The sequence below is a fragment of the Phyllostomus hastatus genome, unplaced genomic scaffold, assembly GCF_019186645.2.
Source record: "Phyllostomus hastatus isolate PE091 unplaced genomic scaffold, TTU_PhHast_1.1 phas_contig_62, whole genome shotgun sequence".
Classification (NCBI taxonomy): domain Eukaryota; kingdom Metazoa; phylum Chordata; class Mammalia; order Chiroptera; family Phyllostomidae; genus Phyllostomus; species Phyllostomus hastatus.
The window spans coordinates 19467946-19491656 of NW_025333921.1; the positions used below are offsets into that span (position 1 = coordinate 19467946).

General features: G+C 38.0%; 1 protein-coding gene across 4 annotated transcripts in view; it reads right to left on the reverse strand.

Annotated features, from left to right (window-relative positions):
* SIN3A (SIN3 transcription regulator family member A) overlaps positions 1–23711 on the reverse strand; it is a 61592-nt gene that overhangs the window by 34386 nt on the left and 3495 nt on the right. For 2 of the 4 annotated variants that reach the window (XM_045848577.1, XM_045848574.1), the window contains exons 2-5: positions 11502–11548; positions 10769–10989; positions 5031–5210; positions 42–148 (exon numbers count right to left, since the gene is read on the reverse strand). In XM_045848577.1, coding sequence (XP_045704533.1) covers positions 42–148; positions 5031–5210; positions 10769–10957 — 476 coding nt within the window. In that variant the 5' untranslated portion in view covers positions 10958–10989; positions 11502–11548. The remainder of the gene's footprint in view (positions 1–41; positions 149–5030; positions 5211–10768; positions 10990–11501; positions 11549–23711) is intronic. The other 2 variants (XM_045848576.1, XM_045848578.1) reach the window with 1 other exon arrangement.

Here is a 23711-nt window from a genome sequence, read left to right on the forward strand (position 1 = left end):
TCTAAGCACAAAGCTTGAGTACAACCACATACATCTTTTACCTTTGTGATTTGAATTCCTTCATGATGTCAAGGAAATCATTGTAGACCTGAGGCTGACTACCAAACTGCAGCTTCACCTGGTCAAGATAGGATAGTGCATCCTCCACCTGAGGCAGGTAATAAAAAGAAAATAAGACAAAAATTATGAAAAACCAAATAACTTATGCCTAAATAAAATTCATGTAGTAAATGAAATAGAAATATATAGTAAATACACATTAAGTATTAAAAATGAGTGTGGATACCAATAATAAAACTCAAGTTTCAAATAAAAATCAACTCAAAATCTGTAGTTTTGCCTTGCATAATTCTGGAGGGAAAGATTAGTGAAGAATACACATTGATATCTCATCCACTTACTCATTCATTTCTTCATTTCACAAATATCTACTAAAGCTACAACATGCTGTATCAGGCCCAGCATGGAGTACTAAAGAGTCAATAGTAAGTCATAATCCCTCTCTACATAAGTTCACTCACATCTAGCTGGGAATCCTAACACAGTAGGATAAGTGGTTAATCACTGAATACACAAAAAGCACATGAGAAGGACACAAAGGCTTCCCCAGGAAATAATTGATAAACTGAGTGTAAGGATGAGTACAAGTTACTAAAGTGAAGACCCAAGAAGAAAGTCAGAGTAGCCCCGGCTGGTGTGGCTCAGTGGACTGGGTGCTGGCCTATGAACCAAAAGGTCACCGGTTTGATTCCCAGTCAGGGCACATGCCTAGGTTGCAGACCAGGTTTCCAACAGGGGATGTGCAAGAGGCAACCACACAATGTTGTTTCTCCCCTCTCTTTCTGCTTCTCTTCCTCTCTCTAAAAATAAATGAAATCTTGAAAAAAAGAGAGTAAAGAGCACGAGCAGAATCTCAGACAGGACACCATGCAAACAATTTACTTTGGCTGGAGGATTTGTGGCGAAGAGGAGGAATGGTGACAGGAAGAGTGGCAAGAGATGAGAGAGAAGAGGAAGCAGAGCATGATCCTGAAAGGCCTTTAAAACTTGTTAGAAAGCAACTGAGCCCTGACTGTTGTGGCTCAGTGGACTGAGTGCTGGCCTGCAAACGGAAATATCACTGGTTCGATTCCCAATCAGGGTACCCGCCTGGGTTGCAGGCCAGGTCCCCAGATAGGACATGTAAGAGGCAACCAATTGATGTATCGCTCACACATCAATGTTTCTTTCTCCCCTACTCCCCCTCTCTCCAAAAAAAATAAAATAAAATAAATAAAATCTTTAAAAAAAAGAAAGCAATTGAGATTTTTATCATCTGCATTTTAGTGTATTCAAAAATAAAATAAATAAAATCTTTAAAAAAAAGAAAGCAATTGAGATTTTTATCATCTGCATTTTAGTGTATTCAATTTGGCTGCAGTGCTGAGACAAACTGGTAAAAGGGCAAGAGAGATTGAAAGGAGGCAGGAAAACCAGTTAAACTCTAAGGCTGCCTCACATGTGAACAATTGTAGCTTGATTTATAGGACTGACCAAAAGAACAGGGAGAACTGGATAGATTCCAAAGCTTAGGACCCAGAAGAGACAGGGACTGGGGACTGCCTAATATGGGAGATAAGGGAGAAGGAGCATTCACTAAATTATAAATTATTTGAGCATTCACAAAGAGGAACTGTTTGCAGGACTAGAAAGTTGTAAGTTGGATTTAGAACAACTAAATTTTTAGTTACTGAGGAGATATCCAAGGAAACTACCTACGAGTTGTTTCCTATATATTCTGGGGTTATTTTAAATTACCTATTTTGTTGTGTATAACACTCACCCACATTTTGTGTGCATTATACACAGGATTATTATGCCCGTTATTATTATACCCATGTACAATGTGCATCCTTATTATCCCCCCTCGCCAAATTTGGGTATAAAAGTGCACATTATACATGGTAAAATACAGTATAGAAAATATCAAGTTTACAAAAGTTACAAAAATAAGTATGTGATTTGGTAAACTCTACTCTTGTGATAAATATTGTGAAATAGAATATTTATGTTCAAGTAAACTATTAAATGACATTTCAAGAGTTGCCCAAACTTCTGTAACAGCCACAGTTAATCACGAGTATTTCAGTGTTACTAAAGCAGATTATATACTTGACCCACTCATTTGGTGGTTGGTTTTTCTTTACAAATAATATGACAATTCCTGTTGAAATTCAATACACTATTTAATTCATATTCAGAATTATCCATATTGAAATTGGTCATTAATGACAAGTTGATGGACTATAAAACTCATTAAATTTGTAGAAAATACAAAGACTCTGGAAGATATTTGAAAACAGCATTTACAATCATGTGACAAATGAGGACTTAAAAAATAAACAAACACCAAAAAAAGCTCACTATGGTATAATATAATTACTACAGAGAGAGAAAAAGCACAGAAACCTAAAGGAAAGAAATTGTATGTGATGTGTGTATGTTTAGAAGAAAAGGTACAGGTCATATGCGAACCCCTATTTGAAAAGTAGTGATAAAATAACAACTATGCTTTAAAAACCAGCTTGACACCCACATTATGATACATGAATGTAAAAATACTGTATTTTTTGGACAAGAAGATGCACCTTAAATTTTGGAGGAGGAAAATAGGAAAAAATTTTGTGAAGCAAAAAAATATGGTAAAATATTTAATAACATAAATAACATAATATTTCACCAATGTAGATGTAAACAGAACTCAGTAGCAGCATTAACAGCCATTATTCCTTCCAATTTTTTTTTTTTGGAGGGGGGAGAGAAATAGTGCATCTTATAGTCTGAAAAATATGGGTAGTAAGGAAACTCTCCCATTACCTGAAGTACAGTTCAAAAGCAGGTATGCAGTTCTATGGACCACAACTTAAAAAAAAAAAAGTAATTTAGAACTAGTCATTTAGAAGCTAAACATTTAAGGAGGCACTAGGGGAGAACCTTAGACTGCTGGTGCACTTTCCTGGCTCACTTCACCAGGAACTTATTAAGGTCCCTAACCTCCTGGAGTTCATGATCTTATTGGGGAGGGGAGAAAACACAAACTGTAAAGAGAACTTGCTAAATATGTGCCAAATATCTATGCTGCTGTCATTCAATAAATAGCTAAATCACGGCAAGAAAGCCTCAAATTATTTATATCTTCCTTGTCAATATGCCAAAGACAAAAAAAGTTTAGATGGTGTTGACACTTGAAATAACCTACATGTACGTTCTTACTGGACACTTCCTAATTACAGAATATAAATGGCTTACAGAAGTAGATTCAAATGCTCGTAAAGCCTTTTAAGACTGATCTAAAAATGGCAGGCAATGTGGGAATGCTGAATTAAATTACATGAAGGCACAAGAAAGCATTTTATCTCTCCTCATTAGAAAGAAAATGCAGCAAGTTTCTGTGTTCAGAAATCACATTCAAGAGCTTGTAACTAAAAGAACAGAGCACAAGTCATGGGTCAAGTCTTAACTGGACCCATGACTCACTCTGTAACCCCAACTCCAAAGCCCGTTCTTGCTTTCTTTACAGTTTCTGTAAAACAGATAAAGCACAGTCTACTTATACCCTAGTGAGGAGGGTGAGTAAAATAGGTGCTATGCTTTGATAGAGCTGGCTGACAAAAGCTAGAGAAATAAATATATTTTCATTAGCTTAACAGAAAATTTATAAGGTTTTTGTAACATTAGACATTCACTGTTGAATATAGTATCAATATGGAATTAAATCACATCAAACCAACTGAAAAAAGTATTTTCGGGGACTGGTGAAGTGCTAATTCTATAGCAATAACACATTTTGGTACACAGACATCACTCTACAAGCAGAGAGTAAAATGTTGTAAGGAAAACAACAATTTAGCTAATACGCATTTTCCCAAATATAGAGCCCCAAGTGAAGTTTCAGGCCCAAATAATTCGTACTCTTAAAGACTATGCTTAAATATAGTTTACTCATTACTTAAGCTAATATAGACAAAGTAAATTTCATAAAATCCTTTGCTACAGCTCAGCTTTAGTATGCTTTATATTTATATCATTTACTTTGCTTGGGCCAATATTAAACAAGTTCCAGGGAAACCATGGCAAGGAGTGCAGGGTCAGGGAGAACTAGACTAAGTATCAAGGAAACAGAAGGCTGAGATATTTGCTATACATATGTTCTTCAAGGGTATACTGTTCATTCCCACATGCATACTTGATAATAATTAGGCTGATAGGACCAAATAAAGATTTGACATCTTCATAGTTCTTTACTTTTTATTTCCCGCACTTGGGTTTAAGCTTTAAATAAACGTAAACAGAGAAAAACTAAAATCTAGAACACTCGCTACAACAATCACACATTTTAAAAAATTACACTCAAGTAAGCAGAGAGAAGTTGGTTGGGCACACAAATTTCACTTCTCCACAGATGCCTCATAAATTTCAAAGGACTGAAAACCTATGGCACATGCTCAGCAGAACAGATGAAAATACTAACACTTCATTCAAAATTAAAGTCTTTCCCAAACTTCCTGTGGTGAAAGGAGCATGTGTTTTACTAAACATGGACTTGAAGATGCCAGCCAATTCAGCTATTCATAAACAGAAATAAAAAGATTAAACCATAGGCGAGTACTGGGCCCATTTACTGTATAGGACTGTAGTCAACCATATGTATGAACAATAAAACCTTATACCATGGTAAGAATTAAGAGTTCAAAAAGAGGCATCCTAAAAATGGACTTAGTTGATACCATATGCAAAAGGCCGCTCAATCCTGATCTGAGTGCCATGCATTCACAAATTCCAGAAAAGCTTCTTGAATGTAGTTTCTGGATCAGGCACTGGTGTTAAAGTGGGGAATCTTAGTAGGTTTCAAAACAAAAACAAAAACAAAGTAAAACCCAACCCCTAGTCTAGTGTGTTAGAAGTTGTAACATCACTAGTAATAGACTGAAGCCAATATTGCCTTCTGTGAGAGAAACTTCTTTGATGGAAGGAAAAGAACTGAACACCACCTTGAGCCTCTGAAATTGCTGCTGTCCCTGCACTGGTGCAACTGGAGGGGCTGGATGAGCATGACTCTGGACCACCTGGCCTCCATGGGGCTGCACAGCTGCTGGGTGGTGATGGCTGCTATGAACCGCTGCTATGGTGGGTCCATGACTGCCACCGGAGCCCTGTGGCACAGCTGAAACCTGGGGTGGACAAAATAGATACATAAAAGTTCAAGGCTGTGCATGCTTCTCCAAATGTGTCTAAAGAACATGTATACACAAAGATGATTAGAAACCCAAATTTCCCACAAGATGAAATTAATGAAATAAATTATAGTCCATTCATAACAAGATTCTCTGCATCCTGTCATATATTATAGATCAGTACTTCTCAAGCTATCTGTGGTAAAGCACCAGTTTTTCTTTTTTCTTAAATTCCAATCTATCATGGGCCACTACTTTTTATAAGATAAAATGAAAATGAAATACCAGAAAAGTGAAATAAAAAATATATATGCCCCCCCTAACCAGTTTGAATTAGGTGGGTGTTGTTCCACAAAGAAAAAGGCCTCTGATTTGATTCCTAGTCAAGGGCACATGCCTAAGGTGGTGGGTTTGGTTGCAGCAGGGGCACCTTACAAGAGGCAACCAATTGATGTTTCTTGCTCACATAAATGTTTCTCTCCCTCTCTTCCCTTCTCCTTCCCTTACCCCCTCTCTAATAATAAATAAAATCTTTTTTTAAAAATACATAAGCCCATAATTTTCATTATTGGATTTTATAAATATAAAATTATAATGTTGGCCCTCGCCAGTTGGCTCAGTTGGTTATCGTCCCTGAACACCAAGGCTGCAGGTTCAATCTCTAATCAAGGCACATATAAGAAGTAACCAATGAATGCATAAATAAGTGGAACAACAAACAGATGTTGCTCTCTTTCTCTCTCCTTTCCCCCCTCTCTCAATTAAAAAAAAAAGAGAAATCAATAAATAAAAAATAAAAGTACAATGTCTAGTTGCTATAAAGGTTTCTGAACACTAAATTTCTACTTAGAGGTAAGAAACTACATTACCTCAACCATCGGTGAACATTTTAAACAGCACTGATATAGATGCAAACATTTTAACATTAAAAAAATGTTCACAATCTAGTAAAGGGTAAGGGGAGTTGAATATATAGTGACAGAAATCTGACTTTGAGTAGTGGGCACACAATGCATAGAAATGTGCACTTGAAACCTATAGTAATTTTACTAATCAATGTCACCCCAATAAATTTAATTTAAAAAAATGTTCATAATCTATAAGCTGAATGTATTCATGTGTTTCATATGAATTTAAACTAAAAAAAAAATTAAAAACACATTACTAGTAGTATATATAAAACACTTAAAAGATTTTAAACCCTTACCCTGACTGGCATTGACTCACTTGGTTGAGCATTGTCCCGCAAGGGGAAAGGTCGCTAATATGATTCCTGGTCAGCAGAGCCTGGTCTCTGGATGGCAAGAGGCAACTGATTGATGTGTCTCTCCCACTCTTTCTCTCTCCCTTCCCCTATTCTTTATTTATTCATTTATTTATTTACTTACTTAAGAATAAATAAATAAAATCTTTGGAAAGGGAAAAAGAGCCCTGGCTGATGTGGATTGAGTACTGGCCTGCAAACCATAAGGTCACTGGTTCGATTCCCAGTCAGGGTACATGCCTGGGTTGCCTGCCAGGTCCCCAGTCTGGAGTGTCAGGAGTTAACTGATTGAATTTCTCTCTATCTCTTAACCAATCGATGTTTCTCTCCCTTTCTTTCTCCCTCCCTTCCCTTCTCTCTAAAAAATAAACAAGATCTTTAAAAAGAAATGAAAAAAGAAAAAGAAAAAAGTTTAAACCCTAGACAAAACATATCAAAACGTTAGTATTTTATCCTGTGGTGACAGAGTTAGAAGATTTTTACTTTGTTTTGTTTTGCTTATCCTTATTTGCTCCTTCTAAAACAAAATTTTTTCCAAAGTGTTGGTGGTTTGACCTCAGACATCTTTCTTTTCTATTTTCTTCTTCATATTCATTCTCTCTTTCTCATCCTCTTACAAGTTTAGGGATGACTTAAAGCACAAGCCCCTTTCCTCCCATTTTTATCACAAGAAACGCCATATAAAATTTTCAAACCTTTTAAATTTTCTATTTCAGAACTGTTAATCCCTACAGAAGACAACTAAAGACAAATATACCTGATTTGTCATATCTCCAAAATAAGGAGAGTAAATAACATGAAACTTTCTCTACACAATGTAAAGTTGCGTACTACAACTTAAAGGATACTTTTTCCCTCAAGTCCCCACAAATTTATAAAGATGATCTTGGGCAAAGGGGAGGGAAGGAAATTGAGCAACTACTTATAAATCCTCAGAAATAACATAATATACATTAGGAGTAAAAAGAAACTCTTGAGACAATTTTAAAAGCTCTAATATTATCTTCACAAAAAGGGTTATTATTCTGAGCTTCTAATTCCAACATGCATAAGTTGGACAGGTCTTTACATGGTTCAATTGGAGTTTACAACGGTTTGAGATGGCTGGTTTAATATAAGCACATTATAGTTTCTAATATAGAACAGATGTAACTTATGTCAAGCGTAGGAAACAATCATGAACTTGTTCAGATAAAAGAAATCAGCCAAGGAAATCAAGCAACCTTTCTTCCAATACTTAACTAAAAGAGTTGATCTGTAGCAATCCTTTGTATGTGAAGGTATAATACTGCTTTAAGGGGGACTATTGAGGAAGAGTGACATACCTCAGGAATCACCATAACCTACTTCACCTGGTTTCCCTCTTCTTTGTCTTCTTATAGCTAAACAATCTGACACAAAGTGTCAAACTGCTTTCAAGAAAAATTATACCGATTTACATTCACAGTACCAGTCATAGCTTTTTAAAAGTCACTAACAATTCACACCGAAAGAGGCCTCTCTAGACCAGTTAAATAAATTATGGTTCAGATGACCTGGGATGTTATATTATAAATTCAGTGATTTAAAAAAAATAACTTGGATCTATACATACATATTCAAGTAGAAAGTTGTCTACTATATTTAAGTGAAAAGAGCAAATAGCAGAATACATGCTGTATGACCCAAACTGTGTAAAAAGAGAACTGTATCTAGGTAGCTAGGCAGGTAAATACTGAGGTCTGTCCAGAAAGTATGTAGCCATATACTGTGAGAGACATTTATTAAAGAAGGTACAAGAAACGTACATGAGACAATGACAGCTCAGTCCCCTTCAAAGTAGGCACCCAAGGACCTCATACAGTTCTCCCAGCATTTCTTCCACTGGTCAAAACACTCTGCAAAATCCTTTGTTATAAATCACCATCAGCTGCTTCATCGTATTTTCCTGAATTTCATCAAGGGTCTGAAATCTCTTGCTTTTCAGAGGTGATTTTGGCTTTGGGAAAATCCAGAAGTCACAGGGCACCAAATCTAGGCTGTAGGTGGGCTGAGTTACCAGGTGATTTGATGTTTCGCTAAGACTCTGCAAGAGATGTGATACATGAGCAGGCACGTTGTTGTGATGAAGGTGCCAATCACCGGTTGCCCATAGCTGTGGCCATTTTCATTGTATTGTATCTCTCAACCGCTGAATACCAAGGCAGTACTCCTTATTAATTTTTTGGCCTGAAAGGGCATACTCATGATGGACACTACTTTCCTAATAAAAAAACACAGTTAACATGGTCTTGATCTTGCTGCAACTTTGCCATGCTATCTTCAGGTGTGGAAAACCAGATGACTTCCACTGGGATGACTGGGCCTTCATTCTGGATCATAGCTGTAGACCCACCATTGATCTCTGGTTATGACCTTCTTGAGGAAATCTGGTTCACTAGTAGCGGTTTGAATCAAGTCATTAGCAATTGCAGGATGATGTTCCTTCTGCTTTCGTGGTAGAAGCCACAGAACAAACTTTGCCACGACATATTTCATATTTCCTGCGTCGAAATCTCAGACACAGTAGTTTTTGGAATCCCCACATCAGCTTCTAGTTCTCGCACTGTCAGTCACCGATCTTTGTTGATTACAGCATGTACATCAACAACGTTTCAGGTGTTCTGCTTATTGCAGGTCTTCCAGAACGTGGATCACTTTCAATAGATTCTCGATGATCTCTGAAGTGTTTGTGCCACTTTTATTTGTGCTGCACTCATTGCATCTTCCCCGAGAGCCTTCTAATCATCCAAATAGTTTCCGTGGAGGAATGTTCATGTTAACACAAAATGTGATGCAGATTTGTTGCTCTACTTGCTCAGTCATTTTGAATGTGAAGACCACACAGTACACATGTTCACTCAACGATGTCTACCACCCCACTGACTAGTATAGTGAAGTCGGCATTGTTCACACACATGCAAAACGTTGTTATATTAACAATGACTAGACTTTTTCCAGACAGACCTCATATAGATATGTTTGTATATGCATACACAATTTTGGAAACCCAAGAAATATACCAGTGGGATATAGTCTAAGAGGTCAGTGGAAAGGTAATTTTACATCTTTTTAAAAAAATGGTGATGTTGCCCTGGCTGCTGTGGCTCAGTGGATTGAGTGCCGGCCTGTGACCTGAAAGGCTGCAAGTTCCATTCCCAGTCAGGGCACATGCCTGGGTTGCAGGCCAGGTCCCCAGTTGAGGGGATGTGAGAAGCAACGGATCAATGTTTCTCTCACACATTAGTGTGTCTCTCCCTCTATTTCTCCCCCCTTTCCCCAAGAAATGAATAAAATCTATAAAAAATAATAATGGTGATGTTTACTTTCATAATTTAAACGGACAAAAAATTAAATTTCTTCCATTTTTGCAAAACAAATTGAACAGATGAGATGAATGATCAAGTTGGTCAAGATGTGGAACAATAGGAATATACAGTGCTGGTGGAAATATATAAATTGGCACAACTTTGAAAGCCAATCTGAGATTACCCACTAAAGTGAAGATATGTATACCCGAGGACCCAGCAATTCCTCTCTTAGATACGCAAGCAACTCTTCCTCATGTGCCCTCAAACCTGCTGAGTAGTCGGAAAGAAGATAAGGAGTTTGCACCAAAATGTAAACCAACTACTCCACTAATAAGCACACTGCCTTTTTTCCCTTCTATATCAAGATTCTCTTGAGAAAGGTAGTACGTTCATTTAGATTCTGGTGCAAGTCACTGTGAATACCACTGCACTAGAGAACCAGCTAAAACATTCACAGTAGCCTCTTCTTAAGAGCATAAATCTGGGAACAGACTGGTTGTTTAACAGAAAAATAAACTGAAAATATTCATATAATTTATAGCAGTGAAAAAAAGTGAGTGAAAATAAAATACATGTTTTCATTTATATAAAAGTTCAAAAATACCCAAACTAAACAATTTTATTGTCTAGAGATAGAAACAAAATGACTTATCTAAAATCAAGGAAATGATAAATGCAATGTTCTGATCAGTGGCTACTCTGAAGGATCAAAAAGGTAAAGGGGTTAGAGAGAAAGCACAGTGAACACCAAGGTCCTAACAACCTTCTTTTTAAAAACTTTATGTGGTAAATATACAAGCGTATATTGTTTTCATTATTTTTATACCTTACACATATCCTGTAAATATTTTTCTTTTTTTTTTTTATTATCTTATATCTCACTGAATGCTGAATAAAAACTGTTCTAACTGAATGAAAGCATCATGCTGGCTTTGGCGCAGTGCCTTGCAGCGCCAGCTCACCTGATAGCTGGGAGTGACGGAGTACTGAATGCCTGTGGCTGACTGCATGGTCTCAGCCACGGCCTCATACACAGGAGGGGCAGGGGCGAGCACTCGGTGCTGGTGAGGAAAAGCCTCTGTGCTACCAGGGATCCGCCTCTGCTGAGCCGCATACACCGGTGACTCCTGGTCATCCAAACGTCGCTTCATTCTGCACTCATGCTCGGGGATGCACGAATAACCTGCAGAAACCACAAGCACAACATGCACACCAATTCGCGCACCGTACCATGTGTACAATTCAGGACTAGCCCCCAGATTTAATATAAGCTCCCCTCCCAGAACTGATTAGCTACTTCATTCTAGGGATGATCACTGGGTAATGAAAGTACACGCTTGTGCACACACACCCAACATGAACAGGTTATCATAACTGAAAGATGAAATTTAAATAATAGCATAATTTAAATCAGTTTGGTACTACAGAGTTGAAAAATAACTTCCAATTTAAAACATACACAAAAATACATCTTTTTTCTTTATTCTTTAGCTTTCTCTTCAAATGCCATCATTTCTAATACTAAGTACATATTCACATACTACAAAAACATTCAAGTACTTCTTCCTAAGTCATTTCAAAACCTAATACTCTAACTGTGGTCTAATTTTTAAAATACCAATTATTTCAGCAATTAAATGGTATCATGGAAGGAGTACTGGGTCAGGAGTAAGAGGACTATGGTTCTAGACTTACCAATATAAGAAGCTATTTCAATATTCCACGTCAGTTTGTTTCTCCAACTATAAAATAAGGTTGAAATAGGTAATTTCTAAGGTTTCTTCTGACTAGCATTATTGAACACTAAGGAGATTCCAGATTATTAAATCCAGGGATTAATCCAGGGATTATTAAATTCCCTTAATTTAATAATCCCTCTGTAGGGGGACACTTTCTTTCCTCAAGGACACAAAAAGTCTAGTAACAGTGGCCAGGCCCTGGCTGGTGTGACTCAGTGGACTGAGCACCTGCCTGTGAACCAGAAGGTTGCAGGTTCAATTCCTGGTCAGAGCACATGCCAGAGTTGCAGGCCAGGTCCCCAGCTGGGGGTGTGCAAAAGGCAACTAATCAATGTTTCCCTGGCACATCGATATTTCTCTCCCTCTTTCCCCCTCCCTTCCCCCCTCTCTAAAACTAAATAAAATCTTAAAAATAAACAAACAACCCCCCCCCCCAAAACCATTGGCCAGGAATTTGGTTGGGTCTTTTCAGAGCTATTCCAACACACTATACTAACACAAACATATCAGTAAGAATGCTCCAGCCATCCAAAGAACATGGGGGCAGCCCTACCACTTCTTCAGTCACAAAAACAACTTTAAAAAGACACCACTCCTGTGGTGAGAAGATAAAAAATACAGTAATAGTAGATCTCAAAAACCCCCATCTGAAGCAAAGCTCTTTTTGTAAATAGGAAGGAAGGAAGGGGAGAGAGGGAGAGAGGAAGGGAAAGAGGGAAGGGGGGTGGGAAGAGAGAAAGAAAAGAGGGAAGAAGGAAAGAAAAAGGAAGGACAGGAAGGAGGGAGGGAATGAGGGAGGGAGGCAAGTCTTTACCGAATATCTAAGTCTCCCACCCCTGTCTTCTTCATTCCCGGGGAGCATGAAAGGTCTGAAGGTAAACAGTCCTCACAAGGCCTGCCCTGGGTACTTCATCTCTTCTCTGTCCTCACCATTGTCCTAGCCCTGCCTGGTGCTCTCCCTCTCAGCCTTAAAATAGCGTCTGGTTTTTCTCACACTTCACAAACCTAGGTTAGCCTGACACAGCAGCACAATTGTTTCATTTGCAAGGTGGCCATTTAATACTATCTTTTTGTAAATCTCGAATCACAAATAATCTCTTTCTGTTGACTCTAACTTTAGATCAAAGGACCAAGTCTCCAAAATTTACGTATGATAATATATTGTACTCAATTAACTGGAGTTGAAAACACAGTGCTGACAGATACTGAAGGAAAATAATGTAAATGTCTGAACTGATCATGTTTTTCCTAGGCATATCTATATCTATATCTATATATATTTTAAGATTTTACTTATTTATTTTTAGAGAGGGAAGGGAGGGAGAAAGAAAGGGAGAGAAACATCAATGTGTGGTTGCCTCTGGCATGCCCCTACTGGGGACCTGGCCCTCAAAACCCAGGCATGTGCCCTGACTGGGAATCGAACCAGCGACCCTTGGGTTCGCAGGCTGGTGCTCATCCACTGAGCCGCACCAGCCAGGGTAGGCTTTTATACTAAGTAGTATGCTTAGCTCAATTATTTCAAAACTTTTTAGACATAGTAAGAGATTGGAAATAAAAGCTTACCCATGCTATGTGATGCTTATGAGCCACCAGTCAAATGAGTATACAACACTCAACCTCAATCTATTTTGAGATGAGGAAACAGGTCTAATAAATGGACAGAGTAAAAAGCTTAAACACATTTTAACTGCTACTTCTATGCACACAGATGATCTAGATCATAGTTTGGTCTTGGGTTCTGTTGGTTTGAAACCTAGATACTTAAACTCACCTTAGATTAATCTTTGTAACCAAAGCCAAGTCATCACTTCATAAATAGAAAATGAAATTTAGATCAGAAAAGCATGGCATAGGACTATGGGGAAAAAAGACTAGAGTACCTGTTAAGACCTAGACTAATGCAAACTGACTTGAAGCTCTGTAACGTTGGTTCTGTTTTCTGATCTGCAAAAGGAGGGGATTAGACTACACTAGTGATTCCCAAACACTGGTATGTGAACCTTCTGCAGGAAAATGAAAAGGAAAGGGGAGAAAAAAGAATTGTGATAAAAAAAAAATGTGATGAGTTTTTCACAGGTTAAGTATTAAAAATGCTTTATTCTGAGATCATGTCCTATCTTTTTGCTATTAAAACATCATTTCTTTTATAAAATGATTGTGATTTTTAAAAGTATTTAATTTCATTGACCTCTAAAGAGTCTGCCTTCCAGACTATCTCCATGACACTAAAGAGTTTACACAGGGCAAATCTGTAATTTCTCTGAACCATACTTTACTCCTTTAACAGTCACTGCTCTTAATTCTATTCCCTAACTGGTTCTCAAATAAATTGCTTCTTCTCTAATCCCATAACCACTCCCTTATTTCAGGCACTCATCATCCCTTACACCTCAAATGTTTCCATCACCCTCCAGCCTCTCTCCAGTCTAGTCTACCTTCTACATTGCTTTCAAAATGGTCAACTCCAAATGCAAGTCCAATATGGTTGTAAATTAACCACTGGCTTCCCATCACTTAAAAAAACAATCCAAATTCCTTAGTTTTGCCTATAAAATTCTTCCTTACTGATTGGGGGATAATTTAATTTATAATGATGTCACCAGTCCACACCCTATCGTCCAGTCCTGTCAAATGTCTTCCCACTCCCTAAACAAGCCACAAGTCTATGAACTTTTTCAAGGCAGGGTCCTTTCCAAATTTGTCTACACCCCCCCCCCCCAGTCATAACGCATCACAGACACTCAATGTATACACAAGAAGGGAAAGAATAATCTAATAGTTAACATAACAATAATTAGCAAATACTGAGTGCCAAGTACCGTTCCACACAATTTACAAATACTAATTTAATCCCACAACCAGGTGCTGTTATTCTCTATTTAAAAAATAAGGAAATAGAAATACAAAGATTAAATTAACTGCCCAAGGTTGCACAGCTAACAGGCAAAAGCTGAGAGATGAATCCATGAAATCTGCCTCCAGAGCCTGGATTTTTTTAACGTACACTTACAGAAGAGGAAAAATTAAGGAAGATGGAAAAGTTCCACTTCACTCAGTTAAGGTACACATGCTCAAGCAACTCCAGCTTTCTTTAATCTCTAACACACTTAGCTCATTCATCGTTCTTCAGTCTCAACCCAGTAAAGCAGGAATGCTTTGGTAGCACTTATTAACTCAATTCAAATATTCAGTAAGCAGATATGATGGAGGTATATGATCTTGGCCCTTGCCTGTAAAAGCCTAAAAGCTAGTTGAGAAGACCCTATACATTCTCACTAGTCAACTAAGACATATAAAATAAAATGATACTTAGTCCAAAGTAACTGGCTAAAACCAAATGACAATGTTGTGTGGGTGAGTGTGCAGGTATCTGGTGGAAGGGTTTTTTTGTTGTTGTTAAAATTTTATTTATTTTAAGAGACATGGGAAAGGAGGGAAAAAGAGAAGGTGAGAAACATAGATTGGTTGCCTCTTACTGGGTACCTGGCCTGCAATACATTCCAGGGGTGTATCCCAACTAGAACTCAAATATGACCTTTTTGGGGAAGACATCCAACCCACTGAGCCACACCAGTGAGGGCTGGTGAAGTTTTAATTGGTATAGACTATTTGGTTGGCGACTTGCAGGCCAGCCAATTTCACTTCTAGGTCTCTACCCTACACAACTGCCAAGTATATTTATTACACAGCAAAGTATTAAAAAAATTAAATGTCTATCAATAGCTAAATAAACCTGATATATTGGCGGTATTAGGGAAACTATGTAGCAATTAGAAATATTAGGGTTCCTCTACAAGGAAAGCGCTCTAAATCTTAGACATCCTGTTAATGAAAAGAGCACACTACAGCGTGTTCCCTTACACCTCAGTGTGATCTTGATACAACACAATGTACTCTTTAGGATTTGTGCATTTCATTGTATGCAATTTTGCATGAAAAGGAAAAAGCTATAATCAAATAATGGACTCTAGAAAAGAACATGCATGCTCAAACACTCAGGTGAAAGTATACTATAATACCTGAAATCTTACTTATTTTTAATCTTCCTAGGGCATAGGTGGCAAACACAAGGCCTACTGGCCGAATCTAGCCCTCCACCTTGTTTTATTCGGCCTGGCACCTTGTTTCTACCTGGCTGCAGCACCGAGCTCCTTGGCCCTAGTTAAGGAGTAGTTACATTTATATAGTCCTAAAATTACATTCGGCCCTTTGGAGGCAACCCCAAGGCTGATGTGGCCCCCGGTGAAAATGAATTTAACACCCCTGGCCTAGGACATGCTTATTGATTTAAGAGAGATGGGAAGGGAGGGAGGGAGAGAGAGGCAAGTAGAGAAACATAATCAAATGTTTCTTGTCCTGACTTGGACCAAATGCCACAACCTAGGAATGTGCCCTGACTAGGAATCAAACCTGTGATGTTTCTTCAGTTTACAGGACCACGCTCTAACTAACTGAGCCACTCTAGTCAGGGCTGAAATTTACTTTGAAATATATCAAGAAATTATTTTGAAATAACAGATGGAGGATGGATAGATGAATATATGATAAAGCAAGTACTGTAAAAGTGGTAATGATAAAATCTATCCCGGGGTGGGTGGCTCAGTTGGTTGGAGCATTGTCCCATACAGTAAAAAGTTGTGGGTTTAATCCCCAGTCAAGGGACAGACTTAGGACGTGAGTTTGATCCCCGGTCGGAGTGCAAATAGGAGGCAACCAATCAATGTTTCTCTCTCACATCGATGTTTTTCGCTCTTTCCCACGTGCTCTTTCTAAATTAATAAACATATCCTCTGCTGAGGATTTAAAAAAAGGAAAAAATGGAGGTCATAGCATATATGGGTGTCCACTATAACATTCTATCAAGTTGCTGTATATTTGAAAATTTTCTTAAAAATTGGCAGGAAAAGCTAACAATACAAATCAGTTTACAAGTGGTAGAAATAAGTACTTGGAAAGGAGTAGGAATGTGTACATTGGGGAAGACTATATGAAGATGGTAAATGTTTAGTTACATCTGAAAAACAGGGATAAATTTGGACATAGAGTAAACAGGATGAAATTAAAATATTACAGTAACTACAGACTTACACATGATAAAGTAATTTATATCTTTGCGAATTCATCTATCTGACATACAGGGTGGAGCAAAAGTAGGCTTACAATTTTGAGTACACAAAACAGTTTACTCTTGTATTATTATTAATTACTGAATTATATTCCATGTAACCTTCAAACCTACTTTAAGATTTTATTTATTTATTTTTACAGAGAGGGGAAGGGAAGGAGAAAGAGAGGGAAAGAAACATCAGTGTGCGGTTGACTCTCACATGCCCCCTACTGGGGACCTGGCCTGCAACCCAGGCCTGTGCCCTCACTGGGAATCCAACCAGCGACCCTTTGGTTCGCAGACCTGCGCTCAATCCACTGAACTACACCAGTTAGGGCTGTAAACCTACTTTTGCTTCACTCTGTATAGTACCCCAGTGTCTATATGTGCAGGCCCTGTGCTTAGTGTTGGGACTTTAGCACTGAATAGGACAGACTTCCTGCCCCACAATAATCATGTTGACGTGACTCCTATCAGTTGATAACGCCTCACAACAGATGGAGAACACCATAACCCTCCTATTTAAAGAAAAACTGACACTCAAAGAAATTAAGTGACTTGTTCAAGGTCACATACCTGGCTAAAGGAGCAAGAAGCTAAACCCTCCTTAGACTATATGACCAATCTGGAGTAGAAATATCAGACAGACTGTGGTATCCTGCTTACAGAGAGGTAAATCAAAGGTATAAAGAATTCGAATGTCAGCTTGTATGATTTTCAGGTGCCACTATGGTCCCAACTGTTTCGGATTTGGAGCTCACACTGTTTTCAGAACTCTTATCTATGAAAACAACTATTTAAAAAAGCACTTTGAGGGATTTTTAGGGATGGAACCTAGTGAAAAACACTTCTGTGAACAATGTCAGCAGAACACTAAAAAGTCACCTGGCCTTGAGTGATAATATAAAGTAGGAACAGCTCCAAAATCATGTAAAAATGTCATAATGCCCAAGCAAAGCAAGCAGAGAAGAGTGTCTGCCATTGCACAGGAGGCTTCTTGAAATGGGGTTGAAACTGGAAGCATATGTAACAGATTTCAGGCAAATGTTAGAAGGGCAGAGGTAAAAGGTAACTCTTTCAGAATAAGAAAAATAAAAACCAACTTTCTAGTTCCCACAACCTAAAATGTCTTTAATCACAATAAAGAGTTTCCCTCTTTATTCTAATCCAGACATTTCCATGATTATTAAAATCCAAAAAATAGACTTCCAGGAAGTCCAAGAAGCCAAGTCCCAAAGAACTTGGACCCAAGGAAGCACACACTAAGGCACATCATAATTACATTACCCAAGATGAAAGATAAGGAGAGAATCTTAAAAACAGCAAGAAAAAAGGAGACAGTTACCTACAAATGAGTTCACATAGGACTCTCAGCTGATTTCACAAAAGAAACCTTGCAGACAAGAAGGGGCTGGAAAAAAGTATTTGAAGCCATGAAAGGCAAGAACCTACATCCAAGATTACTCCATCCAGTGAAGCTATCATTTAGAATGGAAGGGCAGATAAAGTGCTTCCCAGATAAGGTCAAGTTAAAGGAGTTCACTATCACCAAGCCCGTGTTACATGAAATGTAAAAGGGACTTATCTAAGAAAAAGAAGATGATCAAAAATATGAACAGTAAAATGACAACAAACACAACTATCAACAACTGAACCTAAAAAAAAAAAAAAAAAACAACCCCACGAACTAAGCAAACAACTAGAACAGGAACAGAATCACAGAAATGGAGATCACACAGAGGGTTATTAGCGGGGAGGGGCCGAGGGGAGGATGGGGGAAAAGGTACAGGGAATAAGAAGCATAAATGGTAGGTACAAAATAGACAGGAGGAGGGTACGAATAGTATAGGAAGTGGAGAAGCCAAAGAACTTATATGTATGACCCATGGACATGAACTAAGGCCGAGGGGTGGGGGGGTGCAGAATGGAGGGAAAAAAAGGGAGAGGGAAAAAAATGGGACAACTATTTAATAGCATAATCAATAAAATATACTTAAAAAGAAACCCCAAATTGAAAAACCCAACTTTAAAGAATATTTTTTCATTTAGATTAAATTTCATAAATTGGCTTAACTGGAGACAATAGAATTATTTTAGTCAAGATAAACTCAGAGTAACAAGGCTGTATGGAACAAACTACCCTATTCTAGGCTCTTTTAAGTATACAATACTGCACTTTCTTTTCTAAAATGCTTTTAATTTATGGCTGACCCTCTCGTGCCTCTTAATTTTGTATTGCAATCATTTTCAATTAGACACATTTTTAAGTTCCTTTATTTATATAATTCAAAAAATCCTCTGAAATTATTCTCTTATTAGTGGTCAGCATCACAAAAAAATGTGTCTTGATCAGTATTCTTCAATGAACACTCTTGAAACAAAATGGGAAGTTGCTCTTCAAAAGCTAAGGAAATTTTATCAAAGCATTAAGTGAATATAATTACTTCAACCCAGTGCAACTACCCACCATAGTCTACTTTAAACCCTGTCTGAAACTTCATTTCTGAATTTAACTCTGCTAGAATAGAAAAAGTATTCCAGAATAAATGAAAAGGGCAATCTATTTAAATTTCCCATGTTACTTAGAATAGTTCAACAAAATTAACCTATTCTCCTAAAAAACAAAAAATTATGGCAGTGCCCTCTGCAGTCCTCTGGATCTGTCTCTTGCTTCAACAGTGTTTGGATGAAACAGACCCAGGGATGCCCCTTCTTCCAATCTCTGACCATCCTCCAACCTCTTTTGTAGTCATCACTTGTGGAACCACCTCAGCCATCCACAGCCTCTGAGACCAATCAAACACTATTTTTTTTTATCTTAACTCATTGTCAAACAACCACAAACTCCCAAATCTGTCAGAATTATTCCTCCGATATGGAGGCTGCCGTCAACCTGCCTCTGCTGGCCTCCCACACCTTACCTCTCTCTTAAGCCTTTCCAAATGAGTGGGGGAAAATTTGGGATGCCATGGAAGCTACCATGGCCATGGAGAAGAGCCTGAACTAGGGGTCGTTTTCGATCTGCATGCCCTGGAATCTACCTGCAAAGACCTTCATCTCTGTGACTTCCTGGAGAGCCACTTCCTGGATAAGGAGGTTAAATTCATCAAGAAGATGGCCCTGGATGGTGTGGCTCTGTGGACTAAGCACAAGCCTGTGAACCATCTGAACCATCTGCAGGCTGGCCAGGCTGGTCAGCCCCAGGCTGGACTGGGTGAGTATCTCTTTGAATGTCTCAGCCTCAAGCACAACTTGGAACTTTTGGAGCCTGGAGGCCTTTGAGGGGCTCCCTCTTCATTATCCTGGTATCTGGCTTTTGCCTGAGCCTCTCCCTGAAACTATTAGGCATCCTCAACCACCCTGGATCCCTCTCCCATGCATTGGACCAAATGAAAACAATAAAGCTTTCTGCAGTAGAAAAAGAAAAAGAGGAAAGAAAAGGAAGACTACCACAAGATCTAATACTCAAGCCTCCCCTCAACTCAGTTTTATATACTTCTTGAGATGGTCCTCAGACCAGGTGAGATTTTTGCCCCAAAGCACATTTAGCAATGTCAGAAGACATTTCTGGCTGTCACAATTGGGGAAAGAGGAGTGCTACTGGCATTTCATGAATAGAAAGACCAGGGATGTTGTCAACATCCTACAATGCAGAGGACAACTTCCAACACTGAATTATTCAGCACAAAATATTAATAGTGCCAAGGCTGAGAAACCTCAATCTATTATTATGATAATCCCATTTAGCATATACCATTTGTGAGCTTTGGTGGAATTATGTCATACTGCAGTGTGACAATTTTTACCAAAGTGGTTCAGGACAATCATTTTGGTTGTACAAAAAATAACACTGCTTTCTCTATGATGTGATCCATTCACCTTTAATCCTCAATTTAAAAATAAACTTATCATTATCATTTACCATTTGGGTGAAAATAAGTTCATAAAAAATTTTAGTAAGAATTTAAACAGCAAATCCAAATTATTAGTCCAAGTGTTCCTGGTTTTGCAGATATAAATAGAGACTCAAAATAGGTAATATCCATCAAAATACAACTCACTAGTCACAACTGTGACGTCAATTTGAAAATTTTGATTCCAGACTTCAGGTACACCTCTACTAAAGTTCTAGCTTATGATCACTTTTGGGTCTTTGTTTTTCTCTCTTTCCCTTGCATCATCAAATACAATACATTGAAAACTGTTTTCCTAAAATTATTTTTATTTATTGACTTTAGAGGCAGAGAAAAAGGGAGAAAAAGAAACATCAATTTGTTGTTCCACTTACTTATGCATTCTCTGGTTGCCTCTTGTACGCAACCTGACCAGGGATTGAACCTGCAATGTTGGCACATCTGGATGATGCTCTAACCAACTGAGCTACCTAACCAGGGCCTAAAATTTCAGTTCTTAATTTGGTTACAAAGAGGACAACAATCTTCTAAGCTCCACACTACAAGCATAATCAGTTTTAGACAATAAATACCAATTAGAATAATCATCCAATGATTATTTTCTCATTTATACATCACGTTCCCTTCTAATCATATATTGTATATCCTTTTAGCGAATTGGGATGGTTTTGCTTCTAGTTGAAAATATTGCATTCTTAAGTCTTTCCTGTTGAATACCTAGAAGAGTCACTCATGAAGAAAGAGGAAGACAACATTCTCTTACTTTTCCCTCAGAAATATATTGTCAAGTCAAATTCTTTAGGCTGAAAAAATTCATCTAGGATATTCTCATCTGAAGACTCATAGCCTGTGACTTGGCTTATATTGCACAATTATGCTATCATCATCACCATTACAGTCTACATGCTGCTATCTATTGCACTACATTCATCTACTAGTTCCTCTAATAATAATTGTGAAATGTCTTCCTGTTAGTTTTCTTCTCCTTGTCATTATATAAGGAAAATAAATAAATAATGGGTTATTAAATACATTCAATGAAAGCTTTAAAAAATTATGACAGTATAAAGAATTGTCATATACTCTTAACCAGATGCCCCAAAGATTAACACCCTATATAATGTTTAAGATGCTATATACCAATTTCTTTTATACTTTTCTTGAAAGATACTGTAATGCTTTCCGCAAAAAGCAGTAAGAAAACCGAAGTGTAGAACTGCCCTGTCAACTAAACGAGGACCCTTAGTACTTTTGTTTTTTCCTATGTGCTTGAAGAAAAAATAAAATCTGTCATTCTGGTGTAAGAAGGAGGGAGGGAGAGAGGGAGAGGGAGAGGGAGGGAAGGAGGGAGGGAGGGAAAGAGAGAGAGAGAGAGGGAGGAACGGGTGGGGGTGGGGGTGGGGGGGAGGTATCAGAAATTGCTACCAATAAATGCGTCACTAACTTTGAAGCTAACTGCCACTGAACAGAGGTAGCCTCTGGGTAGCAACCCTCACATTTCAGTTTGCAAACTAATTATTTATCACTTACTGTGTCCCAGCACTGTCCTGAGTGCTGAGGCTTTATCAAGAAAGTGAAGTCCAAATCTAGATGCATTGTGCACCACTGATGCAGTGTGCTCCCTGAGGATAATCAATATTAGGTAGTTGTCCGGAAAACTTATGAGGACAAAAACTTTACACATTTGGTTATAACTGACAACAAATCCATGTCTTTTGAAGAAAGAGACCCAAGAAGAAAGTTACATAATTAGTTGCAGGTTTGATCCCTGGTTGAGGTACGTATGGGGGCAACTGATCAATATTTCTCACACTCATGTTTCCCTCTGTCTGTCTCTTTAAAAATCAATAAATATATATTTTCAGGTGAGGAATTCTTTAAAAGGTCAGAAAAATAAAATTCCCTGAAATATTTGGAAATAATATAATTTACTAATAGCAGAACCCTGATTCACAGACTACCCTAGTATGCTGCTGGATGGGTATTGGACCTTAACTGCAACAAAAACCAAACATTCAGAATTATTTACTTAAACCATTAGAAGAAGAAGTTAAAAACCCTAAGATATTACTAGTACTATTCATCTGTTAGCAGAAACATGAACCCATGTGAAGGAAAAGAAGATTTAGGAAATAATAATCGACTATTTTGATAACATATCTTGAGCTTGACATGATAGCAGTAACATATATGCCAACTACATAATTTCTTCATTGGGATTAACTTTCCAACGCAGCAGAAGCAATCAGGTCTGCAAACTAAAGAGAACAGGACTCACAAACTCTGGAAAAGAGACAAAAAACTCACTTGCCAATTTCAGCACTATGCCGTTCCTTTTAACATTTCAAAGCATCCTCTGGTATATTTTGAGCAAATGTCTAAGGTCATTTAACCACTGGATTCAACTAGATCTCTATGATTTCAGACTCCACCCTCCTGTTTCTCATTCACAGTCCCCTCTCCCTCCATCCACAGGTAAGCTCTCCTTCCTCTGAACTCCCTACAGCTCTCTGTACTTGACTCTTACAGCACTCAATCTACACTGCTGTGTAGTAAAATCATTAAACGCATATTTGCCTTTCCTTCTAACAATGTAAACTTCTAGAGGACAAAGTTTCTTCCTGTGTCAGCTATTTAAGAAGATGGTCAATAAATGAGTGTTGACTCAATTCACCTTCAGAATCTGAGTCTCAATCTTTTCCCTCATAGCTGCTTTCAAAAGCACACTGCTGTGCTGGTTTCTCAAAAAGTTAAACAAAGAACTGCCATATGTTCCAGCAACTCCACTTCTGGGGATACACCCAAAAGAATTCAAAGAAGGTACTTGAAGAGGTATTTATACACCCATATTCACAGCAGCATTATTCACAATAGCCAAAAGGTAGAAACAACCCAATAACCCAAAGGTCCACTGACATATGACTGGATAAACAATATGTGATATATAAATAAAATGGCATATTATTCACCATCAGGAGTAATTCTGACACATGCTACAACATGGATAAATCTTGAAGACATTATTCTAAGTGAAGTAAGCCAGACACAACTAACAAATACTGTACAAGTCCACTTCTATGATGTACTTAGAGCAGTCACATTCACAGAGAAAAACTAGAACAGTGCTTGTCAGTGGCTGCGG